Source organism: Castor canadensis, chromosome 5 (genome assembly GCF_047511655.1).
Source record: "Castor canadensis chromosome 5, mCasCan1.hap1v2, whole genome shotgun sequence".
NCBI classification, from domain to species: domain Eukaryota; kingdom Metazoa; phylum Chordata; class Mammalia; order Rodentia; family Castoridae; genus Castor; species Castor canadensis.
This window is the reverse complement of record NC_133390.1, coordinates 7113972-7136440: the sequence shown is the minus strand read 5'-3', so window position 1 is coordinate 7136440 and position 22469 is coordinate 7113972. Positions and strand designations below refer to the sequence as shown.

The following is a 22469-nucleotide window of genomic DNA, read 5'->3' as shown; positions in this document are numbered from 1 at the left end:
TCTTTTCACTGAATTACTAGTAGCATTATTACAGGTTAGGATAGATGGTATAATAAATAGATATAAAAGTTCCCAAAGTGAGAAATGTAGTTATTTCTTATTAATCCATATTCACAAATTAACCACAGCAAATTTAAAAAGAAAGAGTATCAGGTGCTTTGTCAAGTAGTATGTCACCTGTACTCGTGGGAATGTGTGTTAGTATTTTAAAAACAAAAATATGACTTGGAAGGTAAATCTGTTGGGGGTAAATCTCTCTAGTATATTGTGATGTCACAACATAGCTTATTTTGGGATTTTCTCTACTGTTACTAGTTGGTGAAGAGGTTTTTTTTTTTTTTTCTTCTTTTAAGGCAAACAGTAAATTGTCTTGCAGGTAACATTCAAAGCAGAATTGGCATCAGCTGGTGGTTTTCTTAAATGTTAATGCTTGAGCTCTCCCCTAGATCTACTCAGTTACTACCTGCATTTTTAACAAGATTCAAAGATGATTTGTAAGCACATTAAAGTTTAAGAAGCACTGTTACAGATCATGTATGTAGGGTAACCCCACAGACAATTCCATTGTAGCCCCTTAGGAAGTACTTGTTGAACGCACATAATTGACGGAATCCAGATTTAGAACATAGAACAAGTATTTTAGGAGGAATGTTATAATAATCAAGGAGCTACCCATTTTATTTATAATTCATTTATAGTTTTCTGGATATCACAAGTTGTCTGTCTTTCCATGTGTACCCATGTGTCCGATTATCCATATTGGATGGTCAGTTGGATGTCTTAGGTATAAATATGTATATACTTATTACTTACTTGTATTATTTATATATATATACTTATTACTTACTTGTATTATTTATATATACTTGTATTTATTACATATGAATTGTGGAGACAGTTGAGTACACATCAACTGTGGTATAGATAAGGGCGTATTAATCAGTGTTCAAGCCAAGCGTGTATAATCCTTTGTAATATGTAAGATAACTAAAAAATAATGTGTATGTATATGTAAAAAATTGAATCCAGCAAAATGTAAGAAAAGAAAGTTGGAACAAATAGAAGGGTTGTTAGTGTCTGTACATAAATAAAACCAAACTATAGACTGTTTACAAAATGCTAGTAGCTAAAATACAAGGAAATAGGAAGGTTGAAAGTAAAAACACAGATGAAAGACATACTAGGCAAAAATTAAGAGAAAGCTTGGTGTATACATACTGTTATCAGCTGATGTGAAAAGCATTTTTGGAACTAGAGAAGGAAGTTTATAATCTGAATGATACAACAACTCTAAATTTGCATTTTACAAATTATAATTTATACTTTAAATGGGAGTTGTTTTTTTTTTAAATACACCTTCCTTAGTAACTGATAGAACCAGATGAGAGCGGAAGTAAAGAACATTTAAGAGAGGATACTTAATAAAATTAATGTTGAGGTGAAGGGAGATCACTATAATTTTATATACAATGTAAAGCTTGATGATGTCAGTTTATATGAAATTTAGATGAAGTAGACATAACTATGAGAAAATACAGCTTACCAAAATAGATATACCAGGAAATATGAAATATATATAGTCCTAATAAAGAAACTTAATCTTCAATTGAAAAACCTACTCAAGAAGAAAGCTCCAAGTTTTGAGGGTTTTCCAGTGAGTCTGCCACCAAAGGATAACCATGACCAAATTGCATTCTAGGAATACAAAGTTTGTTTAGCCCTAAAATCAATTTTTATGGTTGATGGTGTGGCTCGAGTAGTAGACGACTTGCCTAGCAAGTGCATAGGCCCTGAGTTCTATCACCAAAAACAATTGTCATTCACCATATTAATGGAGTAATCTGAAAAGTCATGTCATTACTAAAAGGCACTTAGTAAAATTCATGGGGAAAAGGTCTTAGAAAAGTAGCATTGGAAGGGAACTCCATTAATCTAACCAGAATACTGTGGAACTTTAGAAAGGTTTCTTTTTTGAGTAAGACAGTGGTGCCTATATCATCCCAGTGCTGGAGATCTTAGATTAAGGATAAAGCAAGGGAGAGAATGGACATTGGAAGGGGATTTCTACAATGACGCATTCATCTACAATAGTTATTGTAGAAAATTCTACCCGGCAACACTGTTCTACAGAGACAGTGCTGTTTGTTTTGGTGATTTTGATGAGCTTATTCTGGATCATAGGGATACACAAAGGGCTAAAAATAGCCAAAACATACTTGAAGGAGCGGTTGTAATTAGGCAGCTCCTGCTTCTTGCACAGAGAAATCTAGGTAAGAACAAAATAGAGAATACCAAAACAAACAAACAAACAAAAAAACAGATTCAGGTGTATCTGGATGTGATTAAAGGGTGACATTCCAGAGCAGTGGAGAATGTCTGCCTTTTTAGTAATGGTTCTCAGTCAATGAGGTGTCTGTTGGGGTAGATGAAACTTCATCTCTGCCCCACACATTTGCAAAAGTCAAATTCAAATAGAATCCCAATCTGGGTCTTTTCATGACTTTGGTATCAGGAAAAAAAATCTTTAAGACACCTGAAGTACTGATAAAAAGCAAAAGTTGACAGAAATTGAGAATTTACATTCATCAAAGAATACCATTAAAAGAATGGCAAGATAAATCTATAACTAATAGATCTGCATGTCCTGAATATGTGAAGGAAAAAAAAATCCTAAAAAATTCTAGGAAAAAGATTTCCAATTTAATGTAATAAAATGAGAATGGGGGTTGCAGAAGTGGTGTCCACATGGCTACACATAGGAAAAGATGCTCAGAGTCAATAGAAAAATGCAGTTGGAGAGAACGTGGAGCTCCACTGCACTCCTGTAACCAGTGACTGAAATGAGAAGCACTGATGTTTCTAATGGTAGTGAAGTGAAGGAGCAGAGCCTTGAAATGTTTCATAAACTACTAGTGGGGAAACTGAGTAATTTAAAACAAGAAGAAGTCTGGAAAAACAACAGAACAGCATCTTGTATACTAAATGATGTGTATTGGGACTTTTATTATTGATAACATTCCTAATAGTCCTGAACTGGGTATAATTCAGATTTCAGCCAAAAGAAGAATGGATAAACAGATCATGCTTTTGTAATAGGATATAAGGCAATGGTGATGCACAAACTGCAGCGTATAGGTATAGCATTAGGTATATAACACCATTTACTTATAATGAAAGCAAACCTGCTTTTGGAGGTCATTATAGTAGGAACTTTGGGGGAAAAGGAAGGAGATCTACCTTGGAATGTCTCATAGAGTAGTGTGGTTTTTCCCTCTTGTCATATAGGTTGTTCATTTTATGATAATGATTAAACTGTGATTCAGTGATTTTTTTTTCACTTTGTGTAGTGTTGTCATAAGTTTAGACATATTATATGACAGCCCTAGTCACATTTTCCATTGCCATGACAAAATACCTGACAAGAAGATTTACAAGCCTCATAGTTTCAGAGGTTTTAGTCCATGGTCGTCTGGCTCCATGTTTTTAGCTGGGTGACAAAGTGGAAGTATGATGGGAAAAAACTACCCATGACAGCTAGGAAAAAGCACAGAGATGGGGGGAAGGGTCTGGGGACAAGATGTAGTAAGCCTGCCTTACTCAATGGATTTATTACACGTGGTTTTGGGGAGGCTGAGATTGGTGTTTTGCAGCTCCATACTAGCCCAGGCAAAAATTTTGCCTCAACAGAATTTATCTGAACAGAATAAAACTGGGCATCGTGGTGTGCGCCTTTCACCCCAGTGATGGCTGGAAGCCAAGGAGGATTACAGTTCAGGCCAGCCTGGACAAAAAGTGAGACCCTATCTCCAAAATAACCAGTACAAAAAAGGGCTGGAGGGATAGCTCAAGTTGAGAGTGCCTGCCTACCAAGCTCGAAGCCCTGAATTCAAACCCCAGTACCGCCTCAAACCTCCCCCAAACAAAAGAAATTACAAGAACAAAAGACATTAAATTTCTGCACGTGTTTTACGGTTCAGTTGATGCAGAGAAGCTCCAGTCAGCCTGCATTACTGTCAGTTGTGTCTAAGTCATTGTGTGACCTGCTTATCTTCCCATCCCTTCATTTTGTGAAAACATGCCTCCCCAAAAGTAATGTAAAAATTAATGTGCTTAATTTATGTGTTAAGGTGAAAATGTGAAATTTGTGGAAAGGAGGCACATTGAAAGGCAGAAGTTGGGTGGTGGTATGGGAAAAACAGATCAAGTATATATTAGTATAGCACTAAACTCTTTGCATCCTGAGCATTTGAGATTTTTCATCAGTGGGAGTCTCCTTGGAACCATATCCCATGGATACCAAGAGGCCATTAAGAATACCCTTTAAAGACATGCTCCCAGTGACCTACTCCTCCAACTAAGCCCCACCTCCTAGTAATAGTTCATTAACCTATTTTAACTGTTGATGAGGTTAGTGCCCTCATGATCCAGTGACTTCTGAATAGCTGTGCTAGCTGCAGACCAAAGCCTTTAATACACGAGCCTTTTGGTGGACACCTTGCAAACTGTAATGATGATGATATTGATAATGAAAACAGGCTGACTTTTTAAGTGATGTTTGTGGATTCTGGTCTCTTTTTTTCTTGTTGTTGCACTGGAGTTTGAATCAGGGCCTCACGCTTGCTAGGCAGGCACTCTACCACTTGAACCACTCCACCAGCCCTTCAAATTCCACGCTGTATGCCTACTTGCAGATGTTTGTGGCATCCTGTTTAAACTTCACAACAAAGAATTGGATTAGTTAGTACAGTGCTATCTGCTTCATAAAATAGGAAATTTAAGATTCAGAATGGTTAAGTAATTTGCCATTCATATCCTTAATCGTTTTTGATTGTTGGTAAGAGCTCTTTATATATTAAGGACCTCAAAATTTTCATTTACTTATATTCCTACCAGTTTTTTTTTTCCTTTTAACATGCAGGTTTAAAGTCTCTTCCCCATACTATTTAACAGTTAGGGTTCTGATTTTTTATAAATACAACATGCTTAACATCTTTGTACATCATCAGTTATTTCTGTAGGACAGTTTCCTGCAAGTTTCTTTTCTTCTCTCCCTTCTTTCCTCTGTTCCTCCTTTCTCCCTCCCAGTTGGTAGAAATATATTTCTCTTTATGAAATATATTTTTCTTTATGAAAAGTGAAATGTTTAGAAAAGCTATCCGTCTTCTCATTTAGGTTCATATTTTTTTTTTACTTATTTAATCACGTAGTGTGTGTCAGTTAAATGCTGTTGGAGAGACACACAGGCTAAGATCTGAGAGCAATGCTGGGGGCAGGAGATAATTCGGGTTAAATAGGGGTAGAAGATTTGAGACTTAAATTTTAGAAGACCACTCTAGCCGTTTTGAAAAAATGTGGTGGTGCAGATGGGCAGAATAAAGGCAGAGCTGTTGAGAATTTGGTAATCCTAAGTTAGATTTGTGGTAATAGGAATGAAAAGAGGAGGTTGTGTATCTGTGAGTTGTGTAGGGGATGGAAGATCAGGTGACTGCATGAGAATGGGCTATGGAGGAAAAAAAAACTCTAATGTAACTCCCAGAGTTTTGAATCTGCTTGACTTGGTACAAAATGGTGTCATTAACTGTGTGAGAAAATAAAAGCAGAACTTTAGTTTTGGAGGCTTGAACTTTGTTCTCTTCGGTTTGTAGAGCTCTGTCATCATCCAAGTAGAAAGTGTGCATTTGTCCCCTTCATCTTTGCTGTACATTTAGTGTGAATGACTATAGTAATTGCAGGTAATACTGGGTTGGGTTGTTTATTAATTGCCACAGCTGTTCAAAGTATACTAGATTTGTAAGGCCATCTCGCAGGTAAGTGGATTTCAAACCCTACAGCCTGGCTGAGATTCTATGTTCTTTGTGGTGGGGCCAATGCTTTTTTGTGTATCTAAAATAGTACACTTGAGGGAAAGTGTCCTGGTGCTGAATAGATAGCATGGTGTGGTGTGTGGTGGGAGTTAGTGGTTTATTCTTTAGGAAGCACAAATATTTTGAGTCTAGAGTTTGTTGGCCAGCATTTTATGCTTCCTCTCTTGGTTTTAGTCTGTGACTGCAAGCTTGGCTGGATAGAAGAAGAAAAGTTTTTTTTCTTCTTCCTTTTTCCTCATGAAAAATATTCATTATTTCTTTTATTTTTTAGTTCTATAAATGAATTTTTCCTTCTCCTGTATACAGGTCACATTTTTGTGTTTTTTTTTTTTTTTAAGTGTTCTTGGAGTTTGAACTCAGGGCCTCACACTTGTTAGGCAGGCATTCTACCACTTAAGCCATCCGCCAGCCCTTTTTTGTGATGGGTTTTTATGAGATAGGGTCTCTTAAACTAATTCTCTGGGCTGGTTTTGAATCAAGATCCTCCTATCTCTGCCTCTTGAGTAGTTAGGATTATAGATGTGAGTCACCAGTGCCTGGGCTGCCTCTTTTTTTTTTTTTTCCTTCTTAAAGGAAAAATTACTTTTGTTAGTCAGCTGTAAATACTTCTACAAGTGTTCATCTTCCTTTTCTACAATAAATTCCATAATCATGGTCCTAGCCTCCCTGTGGGATAACTGATTATTCTTCCTTTGTGGTGAGCTTGCCAGGTCTAAGTTACCTTGTTGGAAGGGTTCGGAAGAATCTAGTCCCTTGAGTTAAGTTCTATGTTTGTATATTTGTTGTCCTGTTTGTATGTTCTGCTCTTTACTGTGTCAATGGGAAGCACCAGTAGAACAGATTATGGTTTATGGATGCCAGGGATATTGCTTGTCATATACCTGGTAAGTGCAAAACAGCATTGCACACACTTCCTTTAAGTTGGTTTGTGAACAGCTGATATATTGGCAAAGCCTCCCTCAGTTCAAACTATAACTTAGGTTCAACTGATGAAAATTTCATGTGAAAGTAAGTTATTTATAAAAAACTTTAAAAAAATTTTTTCTCCATAGATGTGTATATAGTTGTTTATTATATTTTAAACCATTTAATATATAACCATTATGTTGAGTGACATATACCTATTGGTTGTTAATAAAGGTTTTTCATATTATTAAATGTTCTAAACATTTCATTATTTAAAGAACTATTAGACACCTCAGGTGATACAATTATTAGGGTATGAATACTATCTTTATTAAACTATTTATCTTTTCATAGGAGGAGAGACTTCAGCATGCAAACCATCATCTGTTCGGCTTGCACCGTCATTTTCATTCCATGCTGCTGGCCTTCAGATGGCTGGACAGATGCCCCATTCACATCAGTACAGTGACCGTCGCCAGCCAAACATAAGTGACCAACAGGTTTCTGCCTTATCGTATTCTGACCAGATTCAGCAACCTCTAACCAACCAGGTAAGTTTGTGAAGTATCAGAAATGGTGTTCAAATGATAATAGCCCTTAAAAAATGTTAGATTAGCTGGGCGTGGTGGTTCACACCTTTAATTCCACCCATTCAGAAAGCAGAGGCAGGAGGATGGGGGCCTGAAGACAGCCCAGGCAATGTTAGCCAGAGTTTGTCTCAAAAACAAAGACAAAAGGGCTAGGGGTGTGGGTTAAGTGAGACCATGGGGTAGAGGAGGAGTTGAATAGTAAATAAACTAAATACATTAATGGTTTTCAACTTTATTTGTTGCCTGGGATTCTAGATGAACAAAACATGCTAAGAAGTTTATATTTTAAAGTTTGTTGATTTTTTTTTTTTTTCCTTTCTATTGTATATTTCACATAGTTGAAAGGTACTTAGAAGCATAGCCAAACTCTCTTATTCTGGAATAGAGAAGAAAAAATTATTTCTAAAGAATATTTAAAATAAAGGAACATAAAGAAAATATTCTTATGGAAAGATAGTTAAGCTAAAAAATATTAACTGGAAAACATTCTCTTACAGAAACTTGCAGAACTGATTTTATGTTGTAAGCTACTTTAATACACATTTGTAAAAATAAAAACAAAAGTCCTTAAAATACAAATGAAAAAATATATGTACTTTAACCAAGCTGTTATTTCTCATACTGAGACTAGACACTCGGCAGTTTTCCACAAAATAGATGATGTAAAAAAGAATAAATGCTGAAAGTTCTTCATAATCTCACACAGGTGCACATTAAATGCCGTCCTGAATTAGCTGCACCCACTACATTAATTTGGGGAGAATTTTCTTACCGGCGGTAGTTGTGAGATAAAGTTTCTTTTCCTACTGGTTTTGGATGTGTCTACTCTTTTGTGGATTTAGGATTTTAGTTTGGTATTGTTTTATTTTGTTTTTTAATATATCAAGTAATGATAAAATGTTGGAAAATTTATAAGTAGTTCTTGTACTGGATTATTTGCATGAATTGTCTTTTCTCTAAATAGTTATATATGGATATAATTAATATCATCACTATGAGGAGATGTCCTTTGCCAGTAGTAAAAAATACACAGAACATGTGAGTAACATTCATAGTAAGAATTAGGGCAAGACTTAAGAATTTGTTCAGTGAATTGATTCAGAAGTTTAGGTCTGTGTGTGAGAATCGGAGCAGTTTATCAGAATGTTCAAGTTTAGAGTGTACCAGAAGAAAACTATGGACATCCAGTAATAATAATGGCATGCTGGATCCATTTGCATTATACTTTGCAAAAAGGACAGTATGTATGGATTAATTTTCCCAGTTGTTCAAAAGCACCCTATTAAGCATGTGTTAGCTTTCCACCTGAAGAGACCAAGTTCCCATTTGTGACTTCTCTAGGTGTATAAGGAGTGGACTCTGGGGTCCAGCACAGGCTTCTTTCTTCTTAGATACATACTTAACATCTAACATCTGCAGTCTACACAGTGCTGGAAAAAATTCCTTAAAAGTCATTTTATGGACTATGTATATTCTATATATCATTTTGGAAGGTAAATTAATTAGCAAAGTACCTATTTTTATATTCAGCTAACATCTTGTTTTTGTCTTTGGATCATTTAAAATAAGATATTGCACCTAGTATTTCTGATTTTAGCTGTAAAATGTTTTTAAAATTTCCTGTGAAGTTTAAAAAACTCACCTTTTAAGTAATAATAATCAAATATTTCTGCCAAAGCACAGAAATTTTTGAACCTAAATACAGCAGCTATTGGAAAATACATTTCTTATAACTAAAGTAGTGTGCTGATGTGAATGGTCTGCCAGGCATATGACATGACATGGGCTCAAGCTCCTGGCTCAGGTTCTGCTTGTAGGATTTGAGTCAGATCATTTTGCATGTCATGTCTGTTCTTGAATATAAATTTGACCATATACTAGACCCTCTTTAAGTACCTTACAGCTATAAACTTCTGTAAATTTCATTATGTGATTTCTATTGGTTCTTGTTAATCATCCTATCTGTATGTTTTAAATAAATAAAAGCTCATTGAAGTCAGGCATGGCGGTAAATGCTGTAATTCTAGCACTCAGGAGGCTGAGGCAGGAAGGTCACAAGTTTGAGACCACTCTGGGCTACGTAACAAATTCCTGGCCAGCTTGAGCTACATTGAGACCTTGTTTAAAAAAGCAATGAATCAATCAGCCAATAAATGAAGCTTGTGAATTGAAATAACTTTTAAGATTTTATTTCTAGTCATAAATTTTTCCTATATGAGTGTGTTTGGTACAAGTGTAAAGTATTTTGTTGAAAAGATAAATTTAGGAAACAGGAAATATAATACAAGTATGATTGGCATTGGAAGGCTGAGTCTCTGTTCTACTTCTTGGGGTATCTTTCATAGTCCTTATTTCTACCAGTGCCCTGAATATGTGTGATATATACTATGTTGCTTTATTGATAGCTCTGATAAAAGCAAAAAGGCAGAATATAGTGTTTCCAGTTCCTCATCATATATGAAAATGTCAGGTAAATAGAAATAAAAAGGGCCTGAAGGAAAGGCTCAAGTGATAGAGCACCTGCCCCGCAAGTGTGAAGCCTTGGGTTTGAATCCCAGTATCACAACAAAAAGAAGTTGAATGAATGAAATAAGTATTTCTGAATAAAGTCTAAATCTTACACTATAGAATCTTTTCAGAGAAAAACATTGAAGGTTGTTTTAGTTTTTATAACTAAGCAGGAATTGTACACTACTCCTTTTTTGAGTTCTGGGTGAGGAGAAAGAGCAATAGATGGGAGCACTAGGGACACAGAGTTTCTAGCTCCTACAAACAGATAACTGAGGCACAGGATGCCATCTTCTTCATTATGCTTTCTGCAGGTTACTCCCTGTGAAAGGGTAACATCTACAACATACTGGGCTCCTGGGTCCTCTGAGGGCTTTAGCCTTACTTTCAAGCTGTGGAGGTGGGAGCTTGCTGCACTAGTTTGCATTCTCTTGACATTATGATTGTAAGAAACAGGAGGTAGTACAGGCATCAGATGGTTAAGGCTGGCCCTGAGCCTTAGCATAGATCTGTTAGTGATATCTAGAAAAGTTATTTTCTAATTGTGGGTTTGTACTTAATATAATGGCCACATAAAATTGCAAAACAGAAAATTTGGTTAGCATGAAATCACAATAAAAGTGAAGGGATGTTACTTTATAGATATTAATTTGTTCTATCCATGGATTTTGAGTACCTCTTTTCAGGAAGCACTTGATGTACCCTCCAGTCTGAGGCCAGGTATTTTGTGGACAGAATTCATCTGTATTCATGTGTCTCTGGAATAGTGATTTCTATTGCCAGAAGTAATAAGGAAGATAAGGTACTAAGAATGAACTAATCAACTTGTCTTTGTAGTGTAGCTTGACCAGTTGTGATAAAGATTCACCATGTACTGTGAAGTGCCAAGCATACAGCACATACTCAAATTGAGTGCAGAAATCTGATTATGTAGCTCAGAGTCATGTGGTTTATTTCATGTATATACCACACAATTTTATTTTATTTATGTATTTATTTATTTATTTTTGAGACGAGTTCTCTCAATGTGGCCTAGACTGAGATGGAGGGTCATGGGTGTGAGAACAGACTCCTGAGAAGCTGGGATTGTACTAGACACACTCAAGAGTCTGATTTGGATGCTTTGAGCATGCATAATTAATTTTAGATATAGCCACTGATTATTTTTTCAGGTGTTTGAAATGCCAGTGAAGTTGTAAATGAAAAGTTAAAAACTTAAGACACCCCTAGTTTTTTACATAGTTAATTTTAATAAAAGCACATGCTTATTTTATGCATGCTACAATCAGTTTGTCTCTAAATCACCTAAAAATGAACTGACAGGGTGGAAGAGAGGCCTGGCTTAGGGTCAGTGTTAAGAGCCTCAGTTCTGTTCCAGTTGTATTCTTTATTCACTCCAGGGCCTTGGTCAAGTTTTTTACATGGGAATCCCAGGTTTCTCCGTTGCAAATGGTGACAGGAGTAATATTTACTCTTGTAGAATTATTGAGAAGATTGTATGAGTGTTGTGTGTTCAAGGCAGTGTTTAGTAAATAGTACCTGTTACTGTTATTTCACTCTTCAGACAGCTTTACCAGTGGTAATCCTCCCTCCCTCTTAAGGGTTCAAAATAAATTCTCCAAGGAATAGTATTCTGTGAATTTAGGTTTGTCTACTGCTTATATTCTTTAAAAGAAAACTATTTGGAAAATATATTTCAGATTTTATTAATTTTGAAGATTTCTTCAGACAAATAGAATCACCAAGGGGTTTCCCCCTTTATACCTTATTCAGAACTGTAAGAAGAGGACATTGAGAAGAGGTGTTGTTAACTTCATTCAGCAGCTCAGTGAATTTGCCATCTGGATAACAGATTCTTAGAATTTGAATAGGCATGCAGAGGAAACCAATATTAATTAATATTGGTTCACTAGAAAGTACACTTAGGTAAATTGTGTAATTGCTCCATGTTTTCAGACTGTAGAGATGATGATTGTTTCCTGTTCTGCCCGCAGTTTAACCCTCTCTTCTTTTTGTTACTGTGGGTTAGGTTAACCATCAAGACGCCAGACAGTTTTGTAGTTGTGAAGTAGTGGCATAATGTGTTCACTGTTGCTCTGTCCCTCAGATTGACCTGTGTCCCTTGAGGTCTTTCTTAGGGCCTCTGGTTCAGTAAACATAATTGGCATTAATACCTCTTAAGAGCTAGGCAACAACACAAAGATGGGCTAGTTCTACTTACTGTAGGTACCTTGATGTAATTGGCTTTGATGGTGTGTTGATTGCAAGAAACCCCACTAGGGGAAACCCTTTTTTGAGGCATGATATTTAGTTGGAAAGTAGTGTTTGAGGAACAGTTCAGGAATATTGGTATGAAAGTGCAATTCTTATCCTTGCTTCTGGTGCAGATGCTTGTAAGAGGGCAAGGCCTGGTGGTGTTGGCAGTTGTACACCCAGTTGTTAGAGGCATTGGCTCTGCTGTCACCATTTTGTTGTCAACTGGGTCTTGAAATGCTACCTTAGGAAGCTGCAGGTAGCCTTGGAGGGCTGGATTTGTCTTTGCCCGCCTGTGATAAGCGTGTCCTGGCTTTAGCATTGATTCAGAAGATATTTTTCGTTGAGCTAATTATGTGGTAGAGAAACCCTTTTAGGTAGCATCATGTGTGTGTCTTAGATGAGGAATATGTCTGTAGTTTTAGGTTTTAAGGAACAGGATCAAAATCTTGGGTGGCTGATCATATTATCTACCAGTTTCATTTGTTTATTCCAGAAGTTGTCTTCATTGGAATCCAGATGAAAGATTGAGAGAGTGTATAATCTACTAATGTAGATGTCTTTTTTAAGAAAACAAACAGACATTCAGGTTACAGAAGAGGGAATTACATGACTGCAGTATAGTTAAAATGCTAGTCTTTTCTGTCTGTTTAATGTGATGCCTGATACTGTCATGTTACAGAGGCGGATGCCCCAAACCTTCCGTGATCCAGCAACTGCTCCCCTGAGAAAACTTTCTGTTGATTTGATCAAAACATATAAGCATATTAATGAGGTAAGACTATTGATTTGTTATAGCAGCATATATAGCAATATATCAAGAGGGACAAGTTTTTTGTGCCTGTTTAAATATGCTAAATGTGTTTTATTCCTGATGATTGTCATATTTATCATTACTATGAAAGCTAATATGTCAGTGATTTATGGATAGCATAATTATATAATTACAACTACAGAAAAGATATAGCAACAAGTACGGTAAACAAGAAAGTTGATTTTCAAAGTTGTATTTAATATGCAAAGTTATTATTTCTATAATAACTCTTTCCCCAAATAAGAAAGAAGAGAAATAGTTACTATAAAAAGTATGCATGTTAGTCTTTTGTTTTCTTTTGCTTATATTTTGTATATGTGTGTGTTTCTACTTTCGGCCCTGATGTTCGGTAGCTCTGCAATGTATTTACCAAGTTACAGGCATTTGGCTAGTTTATTTGAACTTTCTGTTGTCTTTTAAGTTTTTATGTGTGTTCTTTTATCTTTCCATGGTAATACATCCAAAAGCTCATTTGATTAAAGTAGGATTAAAAAAAACACATAGCTAATACTATGCCTTATCATTGGCTTTTTGCTACTAAATTTTTTTTCTGGTGCATTGGACCTTTTTTGGCTTGTCATTTGCTTCAGCCCTCACTTGTAGTTCTGTAATTAATAATTGGGTGAACTTTTTCTAGAGAAGAGTAGAAAAACCCATACTGTCAACTCTCTTCCAATGGGAGCCCTGTGTCCTCATGTTAAAGGCTTAGTATACTGCTAGCTTTAGAGCGACTTAATTAAAAAGATGTGGATTTCATAGCAGTTTTTTTGCTGTTTAATGCCAGTACAATACATTACTGTTGCAGTGTGTCAAGATAAAGTTAGAATTAATTCAGGAACATTTCTGAATTAGATTTTGTATACATTTATGTATTATAAACAGTGTACCTGAGTAACTTGTAATTATCTGAAAATTCTAACAGTATTAATTTCAATTTGTTAACATATGATGACTCATTATTATTATTAACAAAACTTTAAACTGTTAATTGTGGCTTTGTGGAAGCTTCTTTGCAAATGTCATGCTGCCTTATAAACAGACTTTTTCTGACATTATTCTATAGAATATAACTTATAATTTCCTCAAGACTAGTCACTAATTATTTGGACTGTTGCCTAATTCACCTTATTTTTCACTAGCTTTTGAAACTATGTTATATGAAAACAGATTGGGGGAAATAACTCAGTTTGTGATTAACTGGAAGGAGTAGGTGGCCTCAGTGGGTGTGTCCCTGGGTGGGCTTTCTTATAGACTGAAAAACTGGGTGATTTTAGTAAATCATCAGTTCATCTGCATTTAAATTTTCATTTTTAAAATCTTTTATTGCAAGATCAGATGAAAAGTTGACATTAACCAGAAAAAGGAACATGAGTAAACTTGAACCTGAAGAGAATGAAAATGTTACTTATTTTCTTTGGCATTTATTGATTATGTCAGTGTATATATTTGTCCATATTCCTCATATTGTACTCCTAAGATCTGTACTTTCTCTTTGTGTATAAATTGTACTTTAATAAGTTACTGTAACTGGCGCCCTTTTACTCTTCTTGAATGGGATACTTTGTACCACTTCCTATCACCTGTTCATAAAATGTATCTATAGAAGAACTATGCAGTGAAATTCACTATAGACACTTTCTCTTGGTTACGTTAGGATTATTTTCTAGTCTAAATGTCGACTGCAGAAAATCCTTTATTTCATTTTTTTATATTGTTATAAAAATTCATTAATTTCTTCCTGGTAGCTTTGTCTCTTGCACTTTGGACACACGTGCCCCATCCCAATAGTGATTTAAATTATACAGTTAACACTGTATTCTCATTTCAGGTTTACTATGCAAAAAAGAAGCGAAGACACCAACAAGGCCAGGGAGACGATTCTAGTCATAAGAAGGAGAGGAAGGTTTACAATGATGGTTATGATGATGATAACTATGACTATATTGTAAAAAACGGAGAAAAGTGGATGGATCGTTACGAAATTGACTCCTTGATAGGCAAAGGTTCCTTTGGACAGGTAATTTTATGGAAAATACTGAATTTCATCAAAAGAACTTTGTAATCATGTTGTCACATCCTTCCCTTAGCACACTTTTAATATTTGTAACTAGATGTAAACAATGGATATATAAGTATTTTTAAATGATTATAATTTTCCAAAAATTGATTCAGTAAAATTGCATTAAGTAAAAACGCCAGTAGATTTTTTTTTTGTTAACGTTCCTTTCTTTGGGTGCTAATACTATTTACATTTCACTAATGACTAGCAAGTTAATTTTAATCACTGATAGCCAATATTAACTCTCTTATCTGGGCTTTGTGTGGTCAATGGATGACCGTTTATTCGTTATGTATGTAACTGATCCAACCTCTTCAGGGAGAAAAGAATTATTTTCAGGTGGCACGGTGGATGGCCTCTCATCTTCTGGATGCTTGGGGCTGTGCCCTGGGTTTTTCTCCCCCCTCATCGTCTAACTTTATCAAGGTAGACAGGCTTCATGATGTCTTCTTAAGTCCTCAGAGCTTAGAGATAGACCTGGGATTTTAAGGTTTTTTTCCCCTTCTTCATTCTTGGCTTTTTTTTTTCCACCCAAACTCTCCCTCACCTGAACACCCAGGCTCATTAGCACAAAAACCTGAAAGTGTGAGTCTCTTAGATCAGTTGCACCCAGACCCAAGAGTGCTCATTCCCTTTTCTCACATCTTCATGTATATATGTGTATATGTATGTTTGAGTCCGAGTCCTGCTATGTAGCCCATGCTGGCCTCAAACTGACTTTCTGCCTCACCCTTCTGAGTGCTGAGATTATAGGTGTGAAACCCTCCTCATGGTCTTGAAAAACCTTTTTCTACCTGTGTTTTCTTAGCTGTTCCCACTCCATCCTTCTCTCATTTCATTGAGTCACTAAACTTGTTTTTGTTTGAGGTATGACTTACTATTAATCCCAGCCTCCTCTGCCTTATAGTCATTGTGCAGTGAATTAGGTATTTATGTACTTCTTTTGACTTTGCAGTGAGGAAAACATAATGGAGGTCAAAATGAATTTTTCTCATTGCCTTTGTGTGTGTGTGTTTGTGTGTGTGTGTGTGTTTTTTAAACTATGAAGTCAGTGTTTATTTACTTTTCTGTTCCTACCCTGAGAGAAAGCAAAATTTATGCCCTCTTTCAACCAGTGAGGAAGAATTCATCATGTATCAAATTCAATTGAACTTACATCAGAAACATACTAGGCCATTAGCAGCCACAGGACTAAAAGTAAAGTTAAGCTATTAAACATATAAGCAAGTATGAACAAGCATGTTCAAAGGTCTGTTACTCTAGTGTGGCTCTACCAGGTTTTGATGATACATATATGATGTGTCTGTTTCTTTCCATGATATGAAGGAACTTGCCCTTGCTTTATAACCTCTTTTTGTACTAACCCAAGGCTTTCTCAGTGTTTTGGCAGTATTCTTTATGAAGGTAGTCCTGTTCTGTCAGAAGCAGCTTGTGCTTCTTTATTAGAGCCCCTTAAGGAAGGCATTTCTGAGGCCTGGTTCTTAACCAGGACTGTCAACACCCCGTAGATGTAAGCATTACTATCTGTACCTTAAAAAGTGCACCAATATTTAGCAGTTGTTTTCCTAGCTATTTTTACATTTACTGTGAAAATGATGGCCATGTAGCCTACTTGCTAAGCTTAGTTGTACCTGAGCATTCAGTCTTTAAGGTCATATGTTTTCTTCCAACTCTACACCTTAATTTTCTTATGGTGGTGTTCCTCAGAGCCCAGGAACATAGTAACTCTGTGAAAATACAGGTGTATTTGACCTTTAACTACTTTTCACTAGGTAGTTTCTGCTTCCCTCCCTGGCTGTGATGTGTAGTGTCCACAATTATGTTTAGGACCAATCACTCATCACAGTGCTGTCTTCCATATTGACTTGACCAAACATTCCCTGAAATTTCTGCCAGGTCCTTGTCAAATAAGGGGTTTTTCCATTTCTTTAGCCAGTGGTTATCGGTCCTCATTGCACATTGAAATTTCCCGGAGAGCTTTGAAACACAGATTGATGCCTGGGCTCCATACCAGTTAAGTCAGACTCTCTCTGGCTGGATTTTAGGCATTGATATTTCCTAACTCCTCCCCACCGAATGTATAGTTCGAGTTGAAAACCTGTGCAGTAACATTTAACCAGCTACTTGTAAGTACTTAGGTCACTGTGAGTGGCCTTTGTTGGTCAGACTACTGGGATCTGGGCAGCAGACTGGCTGCTGTTGCTGTAATCACTGTTGCCTGTGAAGCAGAAGAATACCAAGGCCACCTGTTCACAAGGGTCACTTCTGATGCCAAAGACAGCAGATAAGTAAATGCCTTTTAGAACTGAGCATAGCCAAAGACAACTGCAGTTTTCATTTCAAACTTGACTTTTAGTTGAACCCTTTATAATTTATTGTTTATAATATATTTATCCTTGACTGATTTAGATCTTGGAACCTACATTTATCTTCTTTCTCTACTTCAGTGGTTTCCCCATCCTTCACATTGGAATTATTTGAAGTTTTACCCCATTTCCAACCTTTCTGATTGTGTTAGAAAATGTATCACAAAACTATTTTATTCCTCTGTGTGTGTACAGTACTACAAATGTAATTTTCATTTAACTAGGTATAATGATTGTCTCTGATTAGTAGAGAGTTTTCAAACTCACACTCAGTCTTTTCATTATGGCATTTAACATATTGTGGAACTTTCTTGGTAATTTGTGTTTTTTAGTATAAATTACTCTTTTATACTGATGTTTTATGTTTTATTTAAAAACGGAAAGTTATGTGCTTTCTGAGATACCTTAGAATCTTTTAAATATTTTATGTGTGTTTTTGGGATTTAAACCAAGTTTTTCTCATTAAAAGAATAGTTGGGTGAGTTGTTTTATTAGCAAGAAAAGAATTGTTTTTCTTTTTTAAATAAACAGTTTTTAAAATTCTCAAAGTTCTTGTCAAGGTACCTGATTTTATTTCTGAAGGATAGAAACAGTTGTTCTAATTGTGTTTAAAAACAATCCAAAACATCCATTTTGTGGGAATTTAGAAGGTATTTGTAAGGAGCATACAAAAGGAATTGTAAACTGGGTTTGGTGGTTCATACCTGTAATCCTAGGGAGGCGTAGATCCAGGGGGATCTTTTTGCCAGCTTAGGCAAAAAGTTTGTGAGACCCCCATCTCATCTAATAAAAAGCTGGGCATTGTAACACGCACAGGAAGCCTAAATAGGAGGATCATAGTCCCAGTTTGAGTTCAGTGAGACCCAGGTACCACCAAAAGAAATTAAGATCAGACTCAGTGGTTTACTCTGGTAATCCCAGCTATTTGAGAGGCATAGATAGGGAAGATTGCAGTTTGAGACCAGCCTGACAAAAAGTTAATGAGACCCCCATCTCAATAAACAAGCCAGCCATGTTGGTGCAGTGCATGTCTGTGTGGGAGGGATAGGTAGGAAGATTGCAGTTCAAGGCCAGCCTGGGCAAAAGGCATGAGAATAACTAAAGCAAAAGGGGCTGGTGGTGTGACTTAAGTGGTAGAGTGCTGGCAAGGTCAAGGTCCCAATACTGGGGGCTGTGATGGTGGGGGCAATCAGTTTGAAAGATGAACTTAAAGTTACTCTATAGTAAAATGGATGGTATGTTGAATAGAAACAGATAAGATCTTTTCTACTTAGGAAGGTCAGGAAAATGTAGAGTTAAATGAGAATTAAGTAGATGTACAATGGGGGAGAAATGTGAAATTGCTGCCATTAATAATAACATAGAGAATTACTTACCTTTCTTCTTTTTCAGGTTGTAAAGGCATATGATCGGGTGGAGCAAGAATGGGTTGCCATTAAAATAATAAAGAACAAGAAAGCTTTTCTGAATCAAGCCCAGATAGAAGTGCGACTCCTTGAGCTCATGAACAAACATGACACTGAGATGAAATACTACATAGGTAAGCAAAAGCCAGACAGTGCAGCATGGCCAGCCCAGACCAGGAATTTGAATTAATGGTTATTTTAAATCAAAATAGATTTTTTTGGTAAAGTGATTGGTTAAGAATTTGTTTATTTCTTTGAAGAACTTCGATTTATGATACATGATTTGAAATCTGTGGGAACAGTGCACTCCAGAGAATGTACAATGTAGAAACCAATGAGAGTAATGCTTTTTCCAAATTGCATCTTGCTAGTGCTCTTGGTTTGCTTTAATGTTAGATGTTTGTCCAGAGTTGTTCTTCTGGTAACTTTAACAATTTCTAATCTAGCGAATGCAGTAGACGTAAGCTTGTGTGTGGTAAGTGGTTGTAAAACTACTTTTGGAGTGTCTGAACAAAAATCTCACCCTTCTCCCCAGACTGTCAGTTTGGCAGTGTTAAAAGCTGTGTTAGGTTTACTATAGCAGAAAACTGCTACATACAGAACTCCTACCACTCCTGTGCTTTTCTTCCATCATCTATAATAACCAAGGCAGCCCTACAAGGAAGATGGTTAAAATCCTTAAATTATAGATGGTTTGTATAAGGCGTAAATCCTCTAGGTCACAGGGCTGTCGGTTAGAATGGGAACCTACTTCTGCCCAACTTCAAAACCTGTATTGTTTTATTGTCACACCGTCTTCCTTCTGAAAACCAAAATAGAAGACCTAAGAACTGTGAAAATACTGAAGTCTAGGTATTAATACATGAGCAAAACGTCTTCTGAGTCTATCTTCTTTTATAATATTTTTAATGATCTAAGATTCTAATGATTGTAAGGCATCATTATTTTGTGCACCAGAAAGAGAAAAATTGCTGCCAAGTATACATAGAAGATGCCATCAATTTTAACATATGGCCTCAGGAACAATAAATTACAAAGTTAATGTAGGCACAGATACAGAGTGACACAGGTTTAGATATGTGTTGATAATACCAGATAAGTATGGTTAATTAAAAAAAACCCAAAACTCCTTTATAAAAAGGTAGGGGAGTGAAAATGCAATCCCTCCCCACTTTTTGAGAGGTACTAGGGATTGAACTCAGGGCGCACTTGCTAGGCAAGTACTCTACTACTTGAGCCATACCTTCAGTCTGTTTGCTTTTAATTTGCTTTTTAGATAGACTCATTCAGTTTTTGCCTGGGCTGGCATCACACTATGATCCTCCTACCTCTGCTTCCTGAGTAGCTGGGACTATAGGTGTGTACCACCATGCCCAGATTGTTTTTGAGATAGGGTCTTGATATCTTTTGCTAGGCTGGCCTTGAACCACAGTCTTCCTATCTCTGCCTCCTCAGTAGCTGGGATTACTGGCATGTACCACCATACCTGGCAAAATGCAATGGCTTAAATAAAACTATATTTTAAGTTGGCACCATTTTTTAGAAAATTGCCTCGTTCCCACAGTAAATATTGAAAGACCCAAATTTCTAGTAAATTCTGTGGTAGTTTGAAGGTTTGTCTGCTATAATAAATTACTGGGCATTCTCAGTGCTTGAATATGAAACATGCACAGGGAAAGGAAATAGCATTGCACTATAAGCACCATATTGCAAGTGGAAAATTCAGGGCCTTAAATAAAACTCTATTCAGAATGAGTACCATTTGAAAAAGGCTTGTGAGTACATTATGGTTTAGTTTCCCCAGAATGGTAGATGTAAATACTGAATGGTTAATGGTAACAGTTTCAGATAATTCAGATCCTTCATATATGAAATACCCCTTAATCCGTTTTGTTACAAGAAAAATGAGCTCATGCTAGTGATTCTTTCTTCTTAGTTTCTTCTCTGTAGATACTTGGTATAGTCCATAACCATGTTTGTGTCTTAAAACTTTTTCTCATCATGCATACTAAAACTTTGCTGTTCATTGTCGGTTATAATTTAACTTAAGTGAGCCCACTTCCACTCAAGGCACATTGTAAGGATGCTTGATTTCTAAAGTGGTCTCTGAACAGGCCTCACCCCTTCTTACTTACTCTTGTGGGTTGTATTTTGAGTTTTTCTAAATTCTTATTTAAGATGACGACGAAGCGTAGTGTCTCAGAAAAACAAAACCAAACCTGAGTTTCTGTTTTGGGAAACAACACAGAAAGATCTTTAGGTCAGACATAGCCATGTTAATCAACCTGATATCTTAAATTTAAGGTGTCTGAAAATCATCCCTTTTTTATGATGCAGTTTTACTAAGGTGATTGACAAATAGAGTTTATTCTGATGAAGTCTTAAGTCTTTCAGCACTGAAAAGTTTCTACCATGTGGCATTTCTTTTACTGATGAATTTTAAATTGGCGCATGTTTAAAGTTGTGCATATTTGTGGGGTACCATGTGACACTTTGATACATGTGTGCACTGTGTAAACTTCAAATAGCATAAATACACCATTTCCTCAGACATTTACCATTATTTGTGGTAAAAACCTTCAAAATTATTTTGTTCTAGTTTACTTGAAATATACATTGCATTATTATTCTAGTCACTGTGCTGTGCAAAGAACATTAGAACTTCTAACTGTAAGTCAGTATTTATTGCTGAACCTTTCCCCATTATTCTCTCCCCTTCTCTCTTTTATTGAATAATTTCTTATCTAGGTTATTTGGTATACCTGCCATGGTCTGGTTAAAAGGAAATTCAGTTAAGGTCTAGAACAAAGTCTTACCAACTCTGTTTTCCCCCAATTCCTGTTAAGAAAACTGAACAAATATGCCTGTCTGCCCAGCACAGTGTAGGTACTTAGTAGATGAGTAGTGAATCATGAGGTCAGGTGCAAGGAAGTAGATCTTTCATTGGGAGGACAGTCTAATCACAGAGCTTTGTAAAGGGATTTTCATAGTCACTTTGGAATTCTGACATGAACTATCTTTTGCATTCCTTTTGTGGCTACTACTTAACCAGGAGATTAAAACCCATGCATGGACCATGTCTGTGAGGTGTCATGGAGCTGTTTTTAGTTTTAAACCTATGAGCTGGAGTGCCTAAGAGCAGATACTGTACATTCCCTTAGGTAACCTTTAAGGGTTCTTTTTATTATTTGCAGTGTCAATTAGTGCTTTAAACTCCAGTGTAAGCCATGTAGAATTTTCATTGTGGTATGTATCCCAACTGTAAATCACCTGTATCATGAGTGATCTCAAAACAGTATTGCTACGTACTGCTTAAAGGCAGGCAGTCCAGGACTGCTATCAGGAAGACAGAATACATGTGTACTTCTTAGGGACCAGATATTGTCATAGTTAATCCAGATAGATCTGTAGAGAAACTTGTTTTTGTGATAGTAAAAGGCAATTTGAGTTACAGATGCCGAGTCTGGTATTTGTAAGAATATTTATACTGAAGGGCAGCACTTTAATATATTGAATGACCTCATCTGATGCGAAGTCAGTGTTTATACTTAAGCATAATCTTTGAAGAGTTTTAGTGTGTATTAATCTGTTTAGAGAGTCAGCAGTGGTTGCAAGTCATATTCTGTATCATTTCCCCATTCTTAGGCTTATTCATCATTTCTTTTTGTGATTGAATTGTATTTTATAGTTTTCCCAAACGAAG

At 36.2% G+C, this 22469-nt stretch overlaps 1 protein-coding gene across 10 annotated transcripts in view; it reads left to right on the top strand.

Annotated features, from left to right (window-relative positions):
• Dyrk1a (dual specificity tyrosine phosphorylation regulated kinase 1A) overlaps nucleotides 1–22469 on the top strand; it is a 133468-nt gene that overhangs the window by 85221 nt on the left and 25778 nt on the right. For all 10 annotated transcript variants that reach the window (XM_074072662.1, XM_020184278.2, XM_074072660.1 and 7 more), the window contains 4 exons: nucleotides 7125–7321; nucleotides 12804–12896; nucleotides 14764–14952; nucleotides 18753–18900. In XM_074072662.1, coding sequence (XP_073928763.1) covers nucleotides 7125–7321; nucleotides 12804–12896; nucleotides 14764–14952; nucleotides 18753–18900 — 627 coding nt within the window. The remainder of the gene's footprint in view (nucleotides 1–7124; nucleotides 7322–12803; nucleotides 12897–14763; nucleotides 14953–18752; nucleotides 18901–22469) is intronic.